We start from the raw sequence: 23,793 nt of genomic DNA on the forward strand, positions 1-23,793 counted from the left end.
TCACACAATGTCCGCCAAACTGTACCCGACAAAACCTGGATGCGCTTCATCTTCTAGGTTAAAGATACAGTGTTCTTCTGGGCTGGGTCAGGATTTGGTGTGTCTTGTGTTTTGTGTGCTGTATTGGTACAGTAAAATGAGTTAAAGGCCACGTATAGACAATAAACAGGGTCACTTTTCAGCATCTTAACACATCTGGAAAGCCGGCGAAGTGTACTATTCCAAACTCTGCAGTGCAGTCAAGACTCTTTCCATGAGACACTTCAATTGCCAACTCACAGTCTACAAATCAGTGTCAGGGATAAGTAGTCTGCGACAGTGTGCAGACTTGCTAATGTGCTCTGAATGATGAATGATGGGCCCTATGGTTCAACAAATCACATCGGCCTAAAAGAGCACTGTATCTTTAAATCAGCCTAGAGCATCCTTTATATATGAAAGTGTTGGAGATTTAAATTTTCCGTTCAGTTACAAGTGCTTCTTTGTGTCTTTATGTTCGAATATTCTAAGGCATTTATGGAGACATGGAAGTGAGGGCAGAAAAATAAAAAATAAATAGAAAACAAGCACAAAACTTGTCACAGGAAGGAGTCTCAGCACAATGAAGGATTTCTTCGGTTGCTGTTACACTTGTGTCGAGAGACAAGGTGAAATTTTACTGCGACAGAAGCTAGATGTGCCTGTTATGGATAGTTTGCGAATTTGAAAGTGTGGGGAAAATGTTTTACGTGTAACATTTTTTTATGATCCATTTTCTTTGCTTTTCTTTTTCTTTTTTGGTTATTGATGGCATTTTAAACATGTGTCTTACAAAATGGTTGATCTTAAGGTGCACATTATTTTGCTTAATGCCATTTAATTGTGTGGAGATGACTGATATAGGACAGTTAGATTCGTTTAGCTTCAGTTGGTCATATCTGAACTGTAATTTGGGTTTTATTGTAGTTTTGAAACACTCCTGAGGTGTTGTAACGTCCTACAATCGGTGGCAAATTAACTGAAAACATAGTTGTTTTAGCCTGCAGCGATCTGCACACTTGCAGATGAAGATCTTTACTGTGTTGCAAATAAAAAAAAGAAAAAGAAAAAAGAAAATAGAACACACAAAAAAAAAGATTTAGATGAGATCATATGAATCTATAACCAGTACCACAGTGAAACGTAAACCTGTATAGTTTAGCTATTTTGCTACTTTCCTATCTCGTCAGCATTTTTTCCCCAGCGTGTCTTATACTTTCATTTCTCTGTGTGATGGATGATGATGATACTTTGTCTCTTGGCAAAATTTTCCAAACAGCCCTCTAAAAGAGTCCCCTGTAGTCAGAGCACAACAAACTAGTGTTAGCACACTAATTAGGCAATTTTCAGATTTAAATTGTTGCACCACCTACACAAGACCATTTTTGAAGGAAGACGAGTGATGTATCGCACACCTCTGCGATATTACATATCCATCATTTTCAAAAGCATCCTACATTTTTTTTTAGCTTTCCCATAAATACCATGGTATTTTTGTTTCAGTGATACCCCAAGCACACTGCGATTTGGTTCATTTGATTAAGAGGAACATCCTACAACACTGGCTGTCAGTGAGTTTTGATGACATTCTTTATTCAGCCATTTATCTATTGCGAGGCCTCAATTTTTCAATGTTGAAATATGACATGAATTTAAAACACTCAATGCAATACGATGCGTTCAGCACATGCAGAACGAATCAAGGTCTTTACACAAAAGGCTGTGCTGATGTTTGGAGATGCTGAATAGCCTGTTTTGATGGCATATTCCCCACACATGCCAGATTATTAATGTAATAAAGTCAAAATGATTGGAGGGGTCCTGCATAGGTCACAAGAAAGAAGTCTGATCAGTTAGATCAGTTCAAGTATGACATTTTGATTAAAAATTACGAGGACAGAATTGCGTACGTAGTCCTACGTCTTAACATGGTGGTGACGGAAGACCAACAGTGAAAACATTTAAGCTAATCATAACATTACAGCTAAACTATGTCACTTTGTTTTGCACTTCTAGTTCTATTTTTCTATCTGGGTTTTATCAATAAACCTAGAGATATAGTCAACCATTTCTTCGCTCTGGAAAAACTTAATTCATACCTGTAACCTACCTCAAAGCGGTATTTTAAACAGACCACTCTCCAGCTCTAGTCGTTGGTGTGGCTGATATGAAGGAATTTATTGAGATGGCATCCCCGTGGATGAGCGGAGGAGTTGGAGGCTGCTCTGTTTACAACCGGAGTTCAAAAGCAGGACTTATTTTACAACAATTCACAGCAGGAGAACATTCAATTAATGCAAGCTGATTCTGTTTTATTTGCCTTAAATGACACTCGCCTTTTTTGCGGCTTCATTATTCGTAAGTGGCATTTTCTGTTAGTTTCTTTTGGTTTAGTTTTAGTCATGCACATGATGCTCCGGTTGCTTTCATGCTAGTATGACGACGTTGCATTATTGATTAGCGTACTTACTGTGCTTATACTGCAAGCGGACACAAAGAAAGCAGACTGAAATGAAATATGCAGACAAACAATCAAAATGATGACCCAGACAGTCAGGGGTCACGGGCCGTGCTGTTACAAGATTATGAGCATTTTGAATCAGTTAGCAAACACGATTGACTCTGAGAGCTGAAATGAACAGTGGCAATTTTTTTTATTATTATTATTCATCGGAGAAGCTTTCTTTTGTTGTTGAATAAACAAATTGACGATACTCCCTCACACATAGACATAGATACTTAGATAAACTAGAATGCTATAGATGGGGGAAAAGAAATTTACATTTAGATAAAAGATAATCGGTGGTTATTTATAAAGCACGATATTAGTACAAGCACAGTAATTGAATGAACTCGGTGGTGTTCAGTTCAGCGTTCAGAAATGATGTACAGACTTTACTGGTATTTCAGTTCAAACGGGAGTTCCATAGTGACTTGCAAAAGGCTATTTAACTGTAAATAAATGTATGCAAATGTACATGTGTAAAAGAACATTCCTTTCTGAGTCCTGGTCGTGAAGGGTGTCTATTGACTAGAGATCAGCAGTTACATATGACATAATACAGACAAAAACTAGTGTGGTGTATGTGATGTATTAAATGACATAAAAAAACTAAAAAAACGTTATTATTGGTCTCTTAAGTCAGTTGTATCATGTGATGAAAGTCTGAAGTGCGTAAAATGCATCAAATCTGTTATCTGATTTCATTGTAAATTGAAGAGTAAAAACAAAAAGAAAGTTAAATTTTTGTACATATTGGATTTTTGTAAATTTTTATTTGATTCTAATGCAACACAAAGTACCAAATTCATTTAATAAAGTACACTGTGGTCATTTTATAAGACTTACTTGCAATCTTCTTTCGGATTCGCAGTTGATGTGTGAATAAGGTGCATTTGAATTTTTAGAATGTCTAACTATTTCAAGGTTGGAAAAAAAGCACTGGTGATGAGCAATGCTGCTTTTTCAGAACCAGTCTGTCACAAATGCAAGGCTTCGTGATTAGTTTGTCTAAATATGTATTCTCACACCTCGTATGATTTAAGGGTTTACACCTTAATTAGAAGAAACTCCTGGAGAGGCTGAAAGAAAATTAGGAGCACATGTATAATGCAACGAGAGATCATGAATAATAAAGATTTTCTTCCAAAAAAATATTTTTTATTTTTCCCCAAGTGATTTTTTGGGGGATTTACAATGGATGCACAGATGCTGTGAGTTAATACCAAACAGATTTATAAATAGCAACACTGGTGCATTTGTATATCATACACCAAACGCACCGAATGTGCACAGAGATCACAGGACAGGGTGACAAAGACTGCGCTCATGCTCACATTTGATCTTTGTCACACACAAGACATTGTCTCCCAGAGGATCATGGGAGAGTGGTTTACTAAGCACAAGAGTGCATTAAAACTGTTTTACCAACACTGAATCCATAGGAATATTCTGTTTTATTGTGAATAACAATCTTTTATAAAATCATACATTAACAGCCATTATTTCCACACCGATCAAATTTCACAACTTATTAGATTCAATAGCCTTTAGGTAATGAAGTAGTAAATCAATACATTTCAGGAATGTTACAAAATCTTAATGAATTCTGAAAAACCTGTATGCTTTGTTGCCTGAATAACATCATTAGTAATTGCATACTTTTTTTTAATAATCAGAATATTATGATAAGCTCAGAGCGGGACAACCCAATATCAACTGATGCTTAAATAGACAGCAGTTGACCTCTGAAAGTTAATACAGAGATGTTAGACTAAAACTGTAAATATTCAACAACAAATGTTCAAGCATATCTCTCTCATCATTATTAAGTGTGCTTACAAAATCCCAAAAATCACAGTATGCACAATTTCCTTCAGGTAGATAAATATTTTCGATTTCCAGGACAGAATGTTATATTTTTAAAAGGAAAGAAAGAAAGAAAAACTAACCAAAGGCTTTGTGGAAACTATTTTGGCAGTGTTCCTTGAATAAAATCAAAGTGTGCAAATAAGTTGTAAATTAAAAAAAACAAACACACACTCTTTGAAATGCACAAAACTACATGTAACCAGACGTTACAAAGACACGCACCATTATTTGATATGCAACACTGCAGTATATGCTGATACTTCCATTAGAGTGTCAGTAATGTAGTTGCTAATCTTATGATGTAACAATATTATAAAATCTCTAGTATTCAGTTGAATTATGCTTGAAGCATATTTATTTGTTCAGTCTTGAGAAAAGGCAAGTGTGCTAATCTTCTTTGCGTTCCCTTTGGAATCGCTCTAGAAGAGCTCGGAGGATGTTTCCAGGTATCTTCTGGTGTTTGTCGATAAGTTCTTGAACTGCCTCTTGCACCTGAACAGATGGGTTCGATTGAAGAAAATACACAAATCCTGACTCAACAGAGGCATGAATTGAACATATGACATCTTCACATATGACATATGACATATTGAACATATGACATCTTTCATAATCTATTCAGACTGTCTACTTACAGTGCGCTAGGTGTATTTGTATACACCTTGCTATGTGTACTGCGTTAGGCTAACCGAGACTTGTCATTTGCACTTATATATTGTTGCTCTTTTGTTAGTTTTGCCTGCTTTTATTGTCCTCATTTGTAAGTCGCTTTGGATAAAAGTGTCTGCTAAATGACTAAATAAATAAATTTGCTGACACTGTTCTGCACATGGGCCATAATTCTATTCATTAAGCACATGTAAGACAGAGCCCACGTTTATTAAAAATAATAATAAAAATGTCCAGGGGTTTGTGATTTTTAGCAATGGCTTTAAATCTAGCTTGAATTAATAATATATGTGACCCTGGATCACAAAACCAGTCTTAAGTGTCAATTTTTCAATATTGAGATTTATACATCATCTGAAAGCTGAATAAATAAGCTTTCAATTGATATATGGTTTGTTAGGACAATATTTGGCCAAGATACAACTATTTGAAAATCTGGAATCTGAGGGTGCAAAAAATCTAAATATTGAGAAAATCGCCTTAAAGGTTGTCCAAATGAAGTTCTTAGCAATGCATGTTACTAATCAAAAATTAAGTTGATATATTTACAGTAGGAAATTTACTAAATATCTTCATGGAACATGATCTTTAATTAATAGCTTAACGATTTTTGGCATAAAAGAAAAATCTATAATTTTGACCCATACAATGTATTTTTGGCTATTGCTACAAATATACCCCAGCAACTTAAGACTGGTTTTGTGGTCCAGGATCACATATATAGTTTTAAACGTTGGAAATAATAAATGTCACTTGAGCATCAGATCAGCATATTAGTATGATTTCTGAAGGGCCACGAGACTAGTAATGGCTGCTGAAAATTCAGCTTCTCACAATAAAAAGGTAGAAATGTTGAATATAAAAGTTTAAAGACCTACATCCTAGGTCTCCCACATCCATTCTGAAAACAAAAGTTTTAAAGAAGGTTGTTATTCTCTGGTGGTAGAATGGGATGAGATGTGGCTACTGCTCTTATGAAATAAATTTTACTAAAAAAACAGAAATGTTTCATTCATAGATACCGATTTGGGGTGTCCTTTATTATACAAGCATTCTCTCACTGTGTACACTGCATATATGATGAATGGCGATCACCACTCTTGGGTGGAACGTTCCCTTAGGGGACGGTGTAAACAAATGGTGCTAGAATATGTTGTGTAGTCAACAGTAGGTCAGGACTTGTCGGGACGTTGTAGAGGTTAAACCCTCTTGTATTTTTTTTTTTCATTTGCAAAACACCAGCTCAGCAAATGAACAAAGAGTCAGCCCTTTACAGGACTACAAAGTTATAAAAAACAAAACTTATGGAGTCCTACCTTTTCAGCCAACTCAGCTGCATTGAGTTTGGGGTCGTATGGAATGGGGTCACCCAAGTAGGTGCGAAACTTGACTGGAAATCCTCCATAAATGGGTGCTATCGGTAGGCGAAATCTCTCATACACCCAGCGGTAAAATCCTGAATGAATTTCGAGATGAATTAAAGATTGAATCATTGAGCTCTTTCATAATCTATTCAGATTGCTATTTACAACTGTGTGAAAGTTCAGTTTTTTGTCCATGACTCACTTAATGTTCCAAGAGAGCGAAATCCCTCCCTCAGGTTTTGAGTAAACATGGGTATAACTGGCTATAGGGACAAAACATACTCTTAGTACAATAAAACCGGTTTGTATGAAAGGAGAAGAAGAAGAGGGACAGTCACTTACCACTTTAGAGTCAATGGCCACTTGTGCAAATCCTTTGCGTTTGCCCCAGAGCAGAGGGTATGTCTCGTCGCTGAACAAGGCCTCCCGAACCCCTCCAGGAGAGATGCCCAGGAGGTGGCCGTTCCGCAGGGCCTTCACACATTCCTCCTGCGGCCCGTGGATCACACTGAACACCTCCAAGAGGAGCTTAAACCCTGTCGTGGTCATTATAAAGACAATATGAGCACAATTAAAGGGTTAGTTCACCCAAAAATGAAAATTAGGCTGCGTTTTACTCACCCCCGAGGCATCCTAGGTGTATATGACTTTCTTCTTTCAGACGAATCCAGTCGGAGTTATATTAAAAATGGTCTTTGATCTTTCAAGCCGTTTCATGGCACTCAGCGGGTGTTGGATGCATCCGTCCAAAAGAAGTTAAATTAAAATTGCCCATCTATAAAAAAAAGTCTCACACTGCTCCGGGGGGTGAACAAAGGCCTTCTGTAGTGAATCGATGCGTTTTTGTAAGAAAAATATCCATATTCAAAACGTAATAATCACTTGAATCTAGCTTGCGCTCACTGTTGTAAACGGAAGCAGCTCCGGGCGGATGACGTATGAGGTCGGCTTTGCGCATGCGCTGCTCAGAAGTGACAAACACGGAAACGCAGCAGAGAGATCAAAACAAAACAACGGTCAAGAATTAAAAGAACAAAAGGAGGATTTGTAAAGAAGAGTGTCGGAGGATTTCTATATAAGCCAAGACGAGACTGGTTTTCCTTTGCTAAAGTAAGGAAACTTTGCTTCCTTTGATTCCTTTAACAAATGTTGGTTTTCACAAGACTCACTGGTGCATGCGCAGCACTGACCTCATACGTCATCCTCCCGGAGCTGCTTTTGTGTACAACTGTTGGCGCAAGCTACATTAAAGTGATTATTATGTTTTGAATATGGATATTTTTCTTACAAAAACGCATCGATTCGCTACAGAAGGCCTTTGTTCACCCCCCGGAGCCGTGCGAGACACTTTTTTTAATGGATGGGCGATTTTTATTTAACTTCTTTTGGACTGAAGCAATGCAACACCCGCTGAGTGCCATGAAACAGCTTGAAAGATCAAAGACAATTTTTAATATAACTCCGACTGGATTCGTCTGAAAGAATAAAAGTCATAGACACCTAGGATGTAAAACGCAGCATAATTTTCATTTTTTGGTGAACTAACCCTTTTTTTAAAGTAAATTTTAAAATATATAAATATAAATCAGAGTGTGTGTGACCTTGTTGAATTTACTGAAGGTAAAATATGGAAAGGAATTTCAGAATGTAGAATAACTTTACTACAATGCCTTGACAGAAGTTAGTCAGTGCTTCTTGAAAAGATACATATTTATGTTTAAGGTTATAAATAAATAATTTGTGTTAAGAACAAAGTGAAACTGTTACTATTTTTAAAACTAATGTCAGATAAAGTTGTAGGACACGTTTTGTCCCAAAATTCAATTAATCACAATGAAATTAGGTACTGAGTAATGACTCTGTCATGGGCAAAATGAGGCTATGAAATTTGTTTTTACCTGGGACCTTGAACAGAAAATGATCAGCCACCGAATGACAAGTTCTTCCCTTTTGAATGATAACACTTGCCAAGAAATAATAGTAGTCTACAGGAATAGCTCCATGATAGTAGACTATAAGAGCAGGTCCTTCATCTGGAATCTTTTCTAAACCATGGATTTCATAACCTGTCACAAAATACATACCTAATTAATCAGGGGGAAATTATTCAACTTTTTTGTGAAGTATGACACATCGCAAGACCTTTCATGAAATAACATGGAAATTAATATTTGACAGTGCAAACTAAAATTATGCTCCAAAAGTGACAGTAAGGACATCTATAATGCTACAAAGATTTCTAGTTCTAATAAATATATTCGAACTTTGTTTATTAAAGAAGAAGAAAAAAAAGATCACAGTTTCAACAAAAATATTAAGCTGTTTTCAACATTGATAACAAGAAATGTTTCTTCAGCACCAAATCAGCAAATTCTGAAGGATCATGTGACACTAAAGAATGGAGTAATGGCTGCTGAAAAATCAACTGGAATAAATTACATTTTAAAATATATTAAAATACAAAATTATTTTAAACTCTAATAATAATAATAATAATATAAAGACTTTTTCTTTTGAACAGTATTTTATGTGTTGATTTGTAACCTTTAGAAATATCATACACTTTGTGAAATTAATCAGATTATATTGGTGCAATGAATCAGACAAAACAGTTATTTAGATGCTCTGCTTGATAAAAAAACACGTTATGCATTCTAAAAATCCCAATTTAATGTCAGGAACATCAAACCATCATTGATTGTTCTGTCAAAGGATAAGATGGTTTAGGGCTGGGAAAAAAACATCCATAGCCTGATAATACACATCCATCTTTAGACATCACTTTTTAATTATGATTTGACTATTCCTGTTTATCACTTAAAAATCAAATTAACAACACAGTGGATGCAAGTATGTGAGCACCATGAAAAATCCCAGACCAAAGTAGTTTAATTTAAATAAGATAACAATCCAGATCTCAATTAATGCAGATAAAAAGAAAAAGCAAATCCATTACATACCGTGCCAAATAGCTCCATGTCCATCCCACAGGGTTGCCAGAGTTTTTCTCGCACCATCCCAGAGGTTATTGGAATAAGCTTCCCTCAACTGGTTCTTACGTTTGTACACATGGAGGAAGAGTATGGACAGATAGAGGAGGATGACTATGAGAAAAGGCAGGATGAAGACTATGGCTAGAGGTGTGAAAACCCAGAGCAGATACTCCAAGAAACTGAGGTAGTCTTCAAGTTGCCCGAGCCCTGCCTCCCACACATGAACCAAGCAGGAGAGGAAGCTGACGGATCCGTTCTCAAACAGACAGGACTCATTCCCACTGGACATGCTGCTTCACTGTGAGCCTCTCCCAGTGGCAGATGGGCTGAGCAAGGCAACAATCTGCCAAAGGGGAGACCTGGGTATGAAAGACACAAACTGTCAAACGCAGACATTAAGATGGCATTAAAGCTGAAGTGTGTCATTTTTATGACATTAGAACACTTTTCCTATCCAGGTTTAATATGCCGAGTCAAACATTGAAGAAAACAAAAACACTATGATTGTGTGGTGCTATCAACACATTGCTGCTTGTTTCAGCATCCCAAACAGCCACTGGCACTTTGGCTCAAACGATTTGTCTTCGAAAATAAATAAATGAATGAATGAATGAAAAAAATACAATGGTTTTTGTGTTCTAAAGCAACACGGACCTACATGAATGGGTCAAACTTATTGAAATGAACGGACTAATCACTTTTTATACATCTGCAAGACTTAAAAATTGCTTATGAATAAGCTTGTGCTTTAGTTTCCAGCCATCAAGCTTGAAAAAAGGGAAATAATCAACTCAATCAATCAATTATAATCATTTTAAAGTATTAAAGCTACAATATAACAGAAAAAATAGACTTTACCACATGGTTATGTATTATATAAGTCATTTTGGGTTTGAATTTCCAGCAAAAGTAACTGCTTTGTAAAATATAAAGCTACTCTGATATAAAATCACAATATAAATATTACAGCAATGGTTGCTTGTTGATAATGTAAGGTAAATTATACTTTGTTCCTTCAACCTATAAGCTTTTAAACGTAAACGAGCGTAAATTTATATTAGCATTTATAAATTAAAAATATGTATAGTAGTGTTATAGTTATAATAAATTTGTATCTCATTTCACAAGTCACAGGACTCGGCCAATAGCGTGAGTCTGGGGCGGGGTTATCTGTTTGTCCAACCAATAGCAGACGGGTGACTGTTTGACAACAATCATCACACTTGCAGTGAAATTCAATGACACCAGTGGCGTCTAGAAATGACACACTTCAGCTTTAACTCGCAAATCTAATTCTAGTCATTTGATGAATTGTTTAAAAAATATATAATTTTTTTTTAAAAGCACCAAGGAAAAACAAAACAAAAAAACAAACCTTCTCCAACGAAAACGTGTTGCTAGGCCAAACATACCAACCTCACAACGGTGCCCTAAAATCAAACAACGTCGATGACAGTTAAGTTGTACCTGCTCATTCTGTTCATTCATCCCCAGTCACAGGTGAGACTGCTGTACAGCATCATTTACACGAACACTGTTAAACGCATGAACGACGACATGGAAAGGCGTACAGTAGCATTAAACCGTTCTGTCACAGTGGATAGCGATCATAGACAAACAAACCTTACAACAGCTCCAGATTTTGATGAGCTGTCACACACTTCTTCAAAATTACACACATTATCTCTCGAAAAACTAAGCATATAAATGGATGTTTTAGAAGAAGCGTATAAAAATAAGATTTTCTCAAATCTACTTACATTATGATACCTCGATGAAATAGACACTGTTGCCCTCATTAAGTGTTTACCTTCCTGACTGAACCGGCACTCTTTACATGTGACACAAACAGGAAACAGCGCATGTCAATGTCCGTGACTGGGCGGAACATTTCATAATAAAAGTCTTAAACCCTCATAAATGCCATGTCTGTATTGAAAATGTATTTAATTTCTGTCTTTTAATTTGACGGGCAGTTTCCAAAGCAGGGGGGGGAATTGTAGTAGTACTTTTAATAATCCTCGTTTTAATTCATCAGTATATTTATATGTCGCGGTAGTTTTTATTTCTAATGCCCGGTTAAAAGAGTAAAGATAAGGCAGGGTTGTAGAAAGGTCTTGGGTAGATCCTGTTGACAGGTGTCGTTCATGCGTCTGTCATCATGAGCGAAATGTTGTTCCTCTAGCTGATATCATCTTCTATCAGGGCGAAGAGAGAGAGATGACAATACACTGCTTGTGCTCCAGAGCTTACGTCAAGTATGCATTCAAGATTAAGTGTGATATGATCAACTGCTAGAATAGGCATGCTATTTGATCAAGTTAACTGCGTTCAGAAAGTTACATTTTAAATCACCGTTACTGTATTGTTTGTACCTCCCTGGAACTGACTGGTTTGCATGTCTCAACTGGCCTCAGCAGCAGAGAAGTGCCCAAAATGAGCCAACAGAACAGATTAGACTGGAAGAGCAGTTGAGACCAGCAAACCATCTAAGGTTGGATTGATTTTCAGCAGGACTGCAGAGCAGGACAACAACAGAAAGAAAGAAAAAAGATCTGCTCCATATTACTTGTGATCACATAGATCTAAAGTCGTAAATATAGATAGTGAGCTAAACTTTGTAAACCCTCACTGTGTAACACTGACTACTAGGTTGGCATGGGAGGTTGCCTGTTTACTGGTGAGAATGGTGAACACATTTTCTCTTGTTTTCATCTGCAGTGATCGAGAATTGTATCGGTCAGATTCTAAAGCCATCCTGAATCAGACTGACAGTCAGTTGCAAGGTACGGTTTCTTGTTAACATAAATTACAAAATTACTGTTTACATACTGACTTCCTGACAATGTATTTAGCCCAGTGGGCCTCAATAAACTTCTAAGGGGGCATTGGGACTTTAAATTATTTGAAATAAGACAAAACAAGCATTGACATAAACTAAAATTATTTAAAAATCAAGATATTTTATAATCAATATAATTCACTCCCTCAACAGCTGGAAACAGGGTAAATTTAAGGTCATTTTAAAAGCGTAACCCAGAAAATCATGTAAATTATGTAATTAGTAATGTACGTTTTTAATTAAAACTCCATGGGGATTTTTAAAATGAATATACATGTTTCTAGTTATGATTCATACTTTTTATCTCTCTTAAAGAGACAGAACTATACACTCCATTTTTATAGATTGTAGGTATTATATCAAACCTCCTCATCTAACCCACCAATAAAATATGCTTCAGACACAAGTATGCATAGATTGCTAGATCAGATCAAGATTAAAATGAGGTAAAAGACAAAAAAAGAGCAAAAAGTGGATCACAAAATAAGAATTGTTCTTATGGTGTGTCTCACCACCAGGTTGCTACCTCATATGCTCAATAAATGTTAATCCCAACCTACTGCTATAAACATCCATGTTGACCAGTAACCTGTAAGACATGTTCCTCATATGCCCCCACCTACATTTTAATAGCTGCCAAGTTTTAAAATATTTTATTGGGTAGAAATATATATATTTTTAAAATGTTTGTAAAAATCCTTAATTCTTATCCAATAAATCACAAACACCAGGAAAATTCATGAGGCCTTTGAATATTGTTGTGGACAATGGGGGTACTTGGAGTCAAAAAGGTTCCTTTTTGAGAACCTCATTGAGAACCTCATTTAGCCTTGATGTTTTTTCACTTGAAATTTTCACTTGAAAATACCTGCAACAGGTTATGGTCAGGATAAAGCTTATAATGCTCAAATAGCTACACATTACACTTTGATTTTTTTTTTCAGTAGATTTTGAAGCTAATGATGGGTAAGAGCTTTTGGAGGACCTTAGCTGTTCTGTGGATGATGAGGAGGAGGAAGAAGAGGATGTTGTTGATGATGAAGAGACCATGCTTATGGCCAGTTTGGGGCTTCCTGTGGAGTTTGCCAGCTAATCAAAACAGAGGAAAGCTGTATGTCTGTTAGATGATTATGATCTTGATGTTATATTGGAAAACCACTTCTGTCCATTTATGTCAACACTGCTAATATTAATGCTCATGCAAAAAGTCTTCACTTGAAATTTTCACTTGAAAATACCTGCAACAGGTTATGGTCAGGATATAGCTTATAATGCTCAAATAGCTACACATTACACTTTGATTTTTTTTTTTCAGTAGATTTTGAAGCTAATGATGGGTAAGAGCTTTTGGAGGACCTTAGCTGTTCTGTGGATGATGAGGAGGAGGAAGAAGAGGATGTTGTTGATGATGAAGAGACCATGCTTATGGCCAGTTTGGGGCTTCCTGTGGAGTTTGCCAGCTAATCAAAACAGAGGAAAGCTGTATGTCTGTTAGATGATTATGATCTTGATGTTATATTGGAAAACCACTTCTGTCCATTTATGTCAACACTGCTAATACAATTGGTGGCTGACTAAATACTTTTTTGCCCCACTGTATATATATATTATTATTATTATTATTCAACAGTAAAAAAAATAATAACTGTAATTACATAAATTATATTATTTTAAAGTTTTAATGTCCTTGATTCGTTAATGTTTGTTGCCATTTCCTTTTGCATGGGCCCCTTTACACCTGGCGTTAACATACATTTTGTATTCAAATAGTGTCTGAATATTCTTTAACTGGGTTGCGTTTGCAAATAATGAAAAAGTGCATTAGCATTTACACCTTTGTCAAATGTGGTTCAGTGATCTTATCACAATGTGTCTCAGGCACATTTACACTTGACTTTTAATATATGCATGTAAATGGCATGTTAATACCCAGATGGGAAAGGGCCTTGTGATTATGGATTATCCTGTGCAGTGAAGCCGCTCACTTGCAATCTTTTTTGTACATTTTCATTAAAGACTTACTGTGAAGTTTTACCCCATTTACTTTAGGAAATTGCTTGGCTGTAGCCCAAGCTAATGATTGTTTCTCATCTTTAAGGGCCAAGTTTTAGTGAGACCGAAGAACAAAAGAACCATCAAGCATTTGGAAGCCCCCATAGATTATGCCGACACACACAATGACTCTGAACAGAAACAGCAGTGTGCTGTGAATGACATCGCTGAGACCCCCGCTGAACAGACGTGTCCCACATCAGAGGAGGCCTGGCTGAGCTACTGGCAGCAGCATGGGGAGGGCCTGCTGTGGCAGAGCTGGCTGGAGAAACAACCTGAAATCTCCAGCAGTACAGCACAGGAATGTTCCCGCTCAGAGGCAGACTGGGACGAGCACTACCAACAAACATACCAGTACTACTGGGAACAGTTTCACTACTGGGCCACCCAGGGTTGCATAGTGGACGAGACCTACAGCCCCACCGCTGCTTCTGAGGAATATCAGGGCATCCGAGGAGAAACAGAGGCACTCAAGTCGAATCAGATAGAAGAAAGATCGAGTGTTACACAACTCATAAACAGCCTGAGCTTACTGACTGAGGAAGTTGACGGCGAGGATGGCGACCAGCAGTTTTTGGTCTGTAACTGTGTTGATGAGCCCTGTGATGGTGGAAACCGCAAAAGGCCATCGTCACGTACAGCCTGCACTGACAGTTCTGGTTAGTGCATGTATTTTGATAATCAAGGTCTCTGTGTATTAGCTATGGGGACTGTGGTGTTCCTGCAGTGATGCTGAACCCAAATATGTCAACACCTTCCTGCTCCATGACCTACTTTCAGCATATTGAATCTAGTGCAGTTGTGATATGTTCAAATTTATTTTGTCAGTCACAGCAGTGTGCTCAATTTTCTGCCATTCAGAACATAAACGATGTTCAGATATTTTTCTAAGTTAATAAAAAAAAAACACACGTAGAAAAATCCAATGATTATTAACCACCTCCTAGCTTTGACATGCTTAAAATACAACAACAACAAAAAATGATGTTAACCTTTACTTTCCCTCATGTCGTTCCAAACCTGTGATTTTATTTCTTCTGGGAACACAGAAAATATTTTGAACACTGTTTTGGTAACCATTGTTTGCTTGTTTTTTATTTAATGGACAAAAAATAAACACTCAAGACGTTTATCAAAATATCTTATTTTATTTTCCACAGAAGAAAGAAAATCATACAAGTTTGGAATGACATGAGGATGAATAAATGATAACAGAATTTAAATTTGGGGTCAAATGTGTGTTTGTCATGTAATTCCAATTAAGTCTGTGTGGGGAAAATGCTTATTCTTATATGCATTTGTGCATATTTTAAAGAGCATTTTTAGAGTATTGATTGTTTATGACAGGAAGAAATGGCAAAACTGCTTTTTTTTTGCTGTAACAAATATATAAATCCAATTTGGACAAAAGGGTTGCAAAAGTAAGAGGTATTTGTGATCTTAGTTGAAATAAAAATGACATGTTCACGAATCATGCAAAGTGAAATAACCAAAAAATAACACAAAGCTTGTATTGAGTAAATAAATAGTCTATTTTGGTGACTTTTTAACCTTCAACTTATATTTTTGGGAGTTGGCCTGCTCGATATGCTCCGACAGAGCCACCTGTGATCATGATGTCATCACACTGAAGGCATCACAACAACATAAAGCCAGAATTCAGTTTGCTGTATCACAACGCCCCCTGTATAAAAGCAGATCATTTTTCCCAGAGGTCTTTTTTTTTGCAGCCTAAGTTTGGCTCTGCCTGAATGTTTAATGCGTCAAGAAGTCAGCTTTTGAATGAAAGGCGCATGAGACTTTGGCCTATGCATTTTTAATGCTGGTAAATGTGAAGGAGAGCACAGGCTCCTGGGTGCTCGAATTGATCACAATCCACTCGCAGTCGCTCTAAAAATGGCTCTTGTCATCCTGATTGTCAGGCCAAGACTAACCCCATCTGAACAGCACCACTGGAACGGCTTTTTTTTTTTGCTGTATGCATCAGGCAGTATAAGACATGTTATTTTATGATGTTAACATAGTTATTAAAAGTAAACTGAAAGTTTGTGATTTCAGATGGCAGCATGAAACAGACCTCTGCGCCATTGCGTAATTGGAGTGGACAGCCCATAAAGAGCAGATCTAACGATGAGGATCAGAGTGATGATGATGAACCTCCAGGGAACAGATGAGCTAAAGTGAAGAGAGCGTAAGCTGCCGTCCTGTTATTAAGTCTACTGTATTATATCAGATTACATAATTAATGATTCTGTAAAGATTTCTGTTTCAAATAAATGCTGTTATTTTGATGTTATTTTATTTTGTTACTTTCTCTTCATCAAGGAATCCTGAAAACTTTCTACAAAAATGCGTGTGTGTGTGTGTATACGTATATATATATATATATATATATATATACACTGTACATTTAGATTTGTATTATCATAGTTATTCAAAGTGTTTATTTTTATATATTAATATATATGGTTTTGGAACATCTTGAGCCGAGTAAATAATGACAAAATTATAATTTTTGGGTGAAAGACTATATAAGATTATATAATACAGTGCTGTTTAAATGGCTGCTGTGCTCACAGTCATGAGCTGGATGTTGAGGAGCTTGCAGAGGTGCCAGTTGAGGAGGCGTGGGATGCTCTCGGTCCGAGACGTGGTCCACAGCCCAAGTAAGACCTCAGACAGAGGCTAGACACCCCTTTAATGCATTGAAAACAAGCAGGGTCTTTATTAACATCCAAATGTTTTTCTCTTGGCAGGTTTGACAGCATTGTGAAGCTGAAACAAGGCCAAGCTCCATATGCTGGCAGAAGGAGTGAGGAGAACAGAAAGCCTTCCAAGGAAAGAAAAAAAGCAGCCTGCAAAATCAACAAGCACATCTTCTTTACTGATGATGGACCACAAACCACAAAGCCACAGATCAGCAAAGTCCTTCAGAAAGTAAGCTGTTTTTTGCTTCGTGTGCATTTCATTTTTGAAGAAATAAGTCATCCAAGTTCAAATATGAAGGAGAAAAACGAAAACAGAATTTCAATTCTTTGCTGAACGATTCCTTAACTGTTTTGTTTTGTCTTAGTTTGTCCAAAGACAATTGCATCAGGTCAGCCAAAGACAATTCTGAATGTTACAGCTGCAGTGAGTAGATTAGATTTAATACCTTTTGGGATGCAGTGTTCTAATGAACACACTTTTTAATTTTAAAAGTAATATATATTTATAAGTATGAACAAAAATGAAAACAGTGGCATTTAGCTTTAATTATGTCTCACTGATTACGAGCAAATAAATAAGCAATAAGTGCAAGGCCTTTTGCTCAGAGTTGATAATTTTAACAAAACAAAAAAACGTTTTTGTTTATTTTAATATTAAAAAAAGTTTACATTAATACCTGCCTGAAATGGGCGATTCATGTACACATGTACATTACCACACTTTGTTCAGGTGCACTAGCATTCAAAACTCAGTACGATTTAAAAATGTTTTTGAAAGAAGTCTCTTATATTCACTAAGGCCGCATGTATTTGATAACAATAGAGTAAAAAACGGTAATATTGTGAATTATTATTATAATTTAAAGCAACTGTTTTCTATTTGAATATATTTTCAAATGTAATTCATTCCTGTAATGGCGTTTTCAGCATCATTACTCCAGTCTTCAGTGTCACATGATCCTTCAGAAATCATTCTGATATGCTGATTTGGTGCTCAAGAAATTATTTTTAATATTAATGTTGAAAACAGTTCTTCTGAATAACATTTTGTGAAAATCGTTATGCATTTTTTAAAGAATCTTTGTTAAATAGAAAGTAAAAAAAAAAGCATTTATTCGAAATAGAAATCTTTTTGAACATTATAACTGTCTCTACAGTCACTTATGATCAATTGAATGCATCTTCGCTCAGTAAATGTATTATTTTCTTTAAAAAAATCTTTCTGACCCCAAACTTGGTAATACTGGGTAGTATCAGTATTACCAGTGAGTGGTATGGTTATGGAATGGAATTTATTTGTTTGTTTGTTTGATTTATTTATTCGTTTTTTTTTTTTTTTTTTTTTTTTTTTTCTTCTGAATAACATTTTGTGAAAATCGTTATGCATTTTTTAAAGAATCTTTGTTAAATAGAAAGTAAAAAAAAAAGCATTTATTCGAAATAGAAATCTTTTTGAACATTATAACTGTCTCTACAGTCACTTATGATCAATTGAATGCATCTTCGCTCAGTAAATGTATTATTTTCTTTAAAAAAATCTTTCTGACCCCAAACTTGGTAATACTGGGTAGTATCAGTATTACCAGTGAGTGGTATGGTTATGGAATGGAATTTATTTGTTTGTTTGTTTGATTTATTTATTCGTTTTTTTTTTTTTTTTTTTTATATCCCTGTCAGATATGGTTTTTAGACACTCTTCTGGGGGATGAAGTTCTCACTTTTTTGTTGTGCTTTTTGTAGTCCCTCATGCTCAAGCTCCTCTATACTACTAGGCACTCAGCTGTATGGTCTTCAACATGGTATGGTCCTTTAACTGAACGATGAAATGCGTATGTTTGTGTTGTTCCCTGAGGTTTTATTGACAGAATTTGACACATGGATTTTGTGGGCTTTCGTCTTGTTACGGATCAGTGAAGCCCAGTGTAAATTGTTCTGAGTTCGTGCGTGTGTGTCTGTGTGTGTTAGAAGAGAATAGGGTAGATAGAGAGTGGGCATAGAGCCAGCAGGAGTGGTGAGGCTGACACTTTATGCAGTCTGCACAGAGCTGCTTTATTTACAACACCCCATCACAGCGCTGTCACACAGCACCTGCTTACTGCACGCTGTCAGCCCCCATCAGAAAGACAGAACCGCTCTAAGCTCCAGTCTCACCCCTGACACTAACACACACGTTCCCAGCTGTCAAACACACACAGGACAGGTTCAAATGCTTGGTCATCATCACTGGCATGTTGAATATTCAAGAAGAAAAGAGATTGTTTGAATTGTTGTTTTCAACCCACCAGTGCATCTAGTCATCTTATGGATGGACTTTTTCAAGGTGAATTTCTGAGTTTAGTGCCAAACCCCCAGCAGCCAGCTTAGGTTTCATGTAAGGCGGGATTTTAGCCAGTGAAGAGACTAGACCAATTTACTGCAGTGCTCTTGAATTGATTTCTCTGTAGCACAAATTGATCTGGTAGAGGACAAAAACTTTACTGCATCAGGCATTATCACTAGTATCTTTTCAGGCTGGATGCCTAAACAAGACTTTGTCTGGGCTTCTTTTATCACATTGAGGCCTGCAGTTCTGCTGCTTTTAGTGGTGCCAGCTAAGGCTGATTTCTTTTTAATGCCAGGGACCCATCAGATGAATGTTTTTATTGTATTGTTTTTATTGTATTGTAAGAAGCTTGTGTCTGCCACTTTTATACATTTATTTTAAACCACACTGATGGAAAAAAAGCCTTTGGTGGAGATAAAGCAGTAAAATAAATAAATAAATTGCAAAGACCCCAAATATGATGATCCTTGGAATGGAACTGTTCTTTTTTTTTTTTTTTTTTAAGAAATGAATGCTTTAGTTCAGCAAGGACGCATTAAATTGATGAAAAAAAGACAGTAAAGACTTTTACATTGTTACAAAAGATTTATATTTCAAATTAAGCCTGTTCTTTTGAATTTTCTATACAATAAAGAATAATGGAAACATTTTTTTATCATGGTTTACACAAAAATGTTAAGCAGCACAAATGTTTCTTCAACAAATCAGCAGATTAACATGATTTCTGAAGGATCATGTGCCATTGAAGACTCGAGTAATGACTGAAGAAAATTCAGTTTTGCCATCACAGGAATAAACTAAAACTAATTAAATAGAAAGCAGTGGTTTTAATTCGTAACACTGTTTCACAATATTACTGTTGTTGTTTTTTTTTGATCAAATAAATGCAGCCTTCGTGAGCATAAGAAACTAATTTCAAAAACATTAAAAAACTTAACTTTTGAACATTTGTAACAATGATAACAGTGCATGTTTTTCTCAATATTAGAATATAAAATAATCATTTCCATTTGGATTATGATTGCTTTGCATAGCCCTTTTAATAATACATTATAATAAATTGTAATATAATAAATTGTTTTAAAGCAGGAAAGAAAATGGTGCCTAGTATAACTGGTGACTAGACCTCTTCCTTCCTATACAATCTCTATATTCTCTCATACCCTCACAGGTCCAGAGTTTTCTTCAGCAGTTTCAGACTGATGCTGACTCTGAGGAGGTGACCCCGGCTTCCATGCCTGAAGCCCTTACTGTGCCATGTGAGAGAGCAGAAGATGGAAGTCCTACACGACAGGAAGCAGAGTGTGAGAAGACTCCTCAGCAGCAACATCAGCAGAACATTCAGCCAGAGCCAGAAGAAAGACAGAACAGCGATTCAGATCCCCGAGGAGAGCTGCAGCCCTTGGACGTCCCTGACTTCTTACTCCCTGAGGGAGGTCAGCATTTAGCGCCCTGCTTTTACATGATACAAATTAGATAATCACTGTCTGCGCTCCTGTAACATACAAGCCAACCATTAACACAGTTAGGCTTCTCATTTACCGTTCAAGGCAATTTGACGTAATCATCCTGTTGACTTCCCCAGCAGAGAGAGTGCAGGCCTTAAAAAAGAACAAGAGAAGGAACAGGAAAAGGAGAAAGGATGTGGAGATGCCACCTGAGATTGCAGAAGAACCTGAGCTGGCCAAGTACTGGGTACAGCGCTACCGTCTGTTTTCTAGGTTCGATGAGGGCATCAAACTTGACCATGGTGAGTCAGCACAAAGCCACCATCTTTATTTTAGTTAATTCATTGCTTTTATTCAATTAGCAGATGCTTTTATCCAAAGCAACTTCATTGCTGCAGCACCAGGGACATTAACAGTGGAAGATTACAAAGATAGCCAACCTATTGAACTAGAAATTAATTATTCTTCATAGATCTGGCTGATAAAGCCGTGTATGTCAACATTTTCTTTTGATGTCTTTTGATGTTTTATAACCATAATTTCAAGCAAAGCCATTGTAGCAGATTACAATTTTAGAACTAAAACACAGTAAAAGTAGATGTAGTCAAGTTTTCCACTAAAATAATAGTTAAACAATTTAATTGCACCAATACAACAATGCAAATATACAGCATATAAATAAAAACATAGAAATTAACATTTAAATGGAATAAAATGTGCCCTGCATAGACTTTGGTGAGCATTTCTTAATGATGGCGCAAATTAATTGTTGAGTTATGAATAGATTATTTGAAATGAGACGTTTGAATTGATTTGCAGGAAACCCCCCCAATACTGAAGTTTAAATCTTAACGCACTCATACTAAAACCATGAGAATAGCAGGCATCACAAATGAATGGCGTTATTTAGAAAATAGAAATTGTCAAATAAAAAGCACATGAAGTCATTGTCACAGTGTTAATTTTATATTGACAAAGAAAATTGCAAATATATTGCCCAGCCCTAATTCTTCTCAGATTTACACCGATAATGTGATGAGTGAAGCAGGACATTTAACAAAATAGGTAGAGCAGGATTTGACTTGGGAATTGATAGGATGGTAAAACAGACCATATAGCTATTTGTACATAAACCAACAGCCTGCAGAACCTCTGTAAGTGACCTCACTGGAAAAGGAAAGTAATTTCAGAGGACGGGCAGTTTGGTTAAAGATTATGAAGATGATATTTACTCTTTTTGGAATAACATGCACTAAAGAATCATTCACAGTAAAACCAGTGACTTTAAATAACAGATAGAGGGACACTGAGAACTGAGGGACAGAGTGAGATATATTTGTGAGGATGTAGCAGCTGAAGGTGTTGGCCGTCTGATTGCGCTGGCTCTGTCTGCAGTGTGTGTGCTGACGCTAGATACCTCCTGCGTCAGACCAGAGAAAAAGGGAGGGAGAAAGCAAGAGGGAGCAAGTGAGAGCAAAGCAGCAGGCAGCTTTTAGAGCGCTCAGGAGAGCACTCTTTTCTTTCCCCACGCTACAATTTGCACAAATAGAGTGCTCAGCCTTGGAGGAGGACAACCTTTAGCTCTGGTGCTTTACCTGTGTTCTCCGCTCCACTGCCGCCTGCAAAGTGGGTCACTCTCTTAACGGACACAGTGTATTAAACGGAACATAAACCTGCTTGTTTATCGCTTTTCGCTTGTCAAATGTTTTCTGGTAAAAGGAATTTGATTTGCTGCATATTCTTTTATACTCGTCCTTTTACCATTTTTACCATTTGCTCTTTTTACAATTAATTTTTTTATTGTTTTTACTGAAGAAAGAACAAGAGATGGTGGGGTAAAGGAAATGTGACCAGACGATTTTGAGTACCAAGACTCAATGTGACGGAGCACATGCATTATTATAAAAAAGTAGCAATGCATAAGAAATGAAGACTTGTTTTCATAGATTGTAACTTATGTGTCATTTTTAGAACTTGATACTTAATATAAATAGAAAAGATCTTCCAGTACAGTAAAACAAAACACATTTATGAATTAATAAATTAATCTTGTATTGAAGATATATTCTCTAAAGATAAATTTGCTAAAAGTCTTTATATATTGTGCAGGGTTGCTTCTCATGAACAGCCATCTTATTTTAAGGATTTTTCACATTTTAACTGGGCATAAAAAAAAAATCATTAAGAATATGATGTGTGTGTGTGCGCGCGCGCGTAGTGTAGCTTTTGCAAATTCATTTTTTTTATTTTGGAGGTGACTTTTGCTAAATTACCACTTACATTTTCTCCAGAGAATGTAGTTTTTATGATAAAGATTTTCTTCCTGTGAAGTAAGTCACTTTCCTTGTTAAATTTTTATTGCACAATAACTGTAGTATTGGGTTAGGTTTAAATTTTTAATAGGGCTGATCTTTGGAAAGATGCCTTTTAATCAACACCAAATGTCAAACGGTTTGCCTTCTGGTATCATGAAAGGTCCCATTATTTGGGATTCGAAAATCTCTCCTCATGGACGTTGGATTTCTCTTTGAATTCTCCAAAGTACCATGACTAATGGGTTTTTATACGTCTCTCTCACTTTCGAAGCATAACTCTTTCACTAACCATCTGGAATTCTGTTTGAAAGTGAGATCAGAGCTTCATACCTATTCACTTATTCATGTCAACAGAGGCAGTAGCCCATAGCCATAGTGAGCCTCTTTTCCTTCAGCACTGCCTGATTGGACAGAGGAGAGCGAGGGGTAGATCAAGAGCGTGGGCTGAGTTGTGTATCTCCTGCACCCCCACCCCAGAGAGGAGGGGGGATTACCTCAGGGCTACAGAGATGCAAAAACAATTTTTTTACTACTGCGATACCCACTGAGAGGAGCCAAACAACAAACACAGCTACGACGTCAACATTATGCCTGTCAAGAGGCAGACTTTTAAATGGAATGAGGAAATTCTGAGTGATTTTTATCAGCATATGACCCCACTAATGACCACTTTAGAGGCTGGAGAAATT

At 36.5% G+C, this 23,793-nt stretch overlaps 2 protein-coding genes and 1 long non-coding RNA gene across 4 annotated transcripts; 2 read left to right on the forward strand and 1 right to left on the reverse strand.

The window, feature by feature from the left end:
- Positions 1–3,657: 3,657 nt before the first annotated feature.
- Positions 3,658–11,258, reverse strand: tmem68 (transmembrane protein 68). Of its 2 annotated transcripts, XM_016295030.1 has the most exons (8): positions 11,177–11,258; positions 10,792–10,846; positions 9,384–9,775; positions 8,322–8,489; positions 6,766–6,959; positions 6,626–6,686; positions 6,376–6,515; positions 3,658–4,882 (listed from the first exon to the last, which is right to left on the reverse strand). In XM_016295030.1, exons 3-8 carry the CDS (start codon positions 9,703–9,705, stop codon positions 4,778–4,780), a joined length of 990 nt encoding a protein of 329 aa, XP_016150516.1. In that variant the 5' UTR covers positions 9,706–9,775; positions 10,792–10,846; positions 11,177–11,258; the 3' UTR covers positions 3,658–4,777. The 2 variants fall into 2 exon arrangements, with proteins under 2 accessions (XP_016150516.1, XP_016150517.1); XM_016295031.1 differs by lacking the exon at positions 10,792–10,846 and having other exon boundaries at positions 11,177–11,253.
- Positions 11,259–11,805: 547 nt separating this feature from the next.
- On the forward strand, positions 11,806–13,214 carry LOC107602524 (uncharacterized). Its single transcript, XR_001611050.1, has 3 exons — positions 11,806–11,910; positions 12,138–12,202; positions 13,203–13,214. It is a non-coding gene; the product is annotated as an uncharacterized lncRNA (long non-coding RNA).
- Positions 13,215–14,191: 977 nt separating this feature from the next.
- Positions 14,192–17,243, forward strand: LOC107602510 (trimethylguanosine synthase-like). The gene is made up of 5 exons (XM_016295021.1): positions 14,192–14,224; positions 14,357–14,969; positions 16,369–16,501; positions 16,890–16,976; positions 17,067–17,243. Exons 1-3 carry the CDS (start codon positions 14,192–14,194, stop codon positions 16,482–16,484), a joined length of 762 nt encoding a protein of 253 aa, XP_016150507.1. The 3' UTR covers positions 16,485–16,501; positions 16,890–16,976; positions 17,067–17,243.
- The last annotated feature ends 6,550 nt before the right edge of the window (positions 17,244–23,793 follow it).

This window comes from Sinocyclocheilus grahami, unplaced genomic scaffold, assembly GCF_001515645.1.
Source record: "Sinocyclocheilus grahami isolate Dianchi unplaced genomic scaffold, SAMN03320097.WGS_v1.1 scaffold329.1, whole genome shotgun sequence".
Lineage (NCBI taxonomy): Eukaryota > Metazoa > Chordata > Actinopteri > Cypriniformes > Cyprinidae > Sinocyclocheilus > Sinocyclocheilus grahami.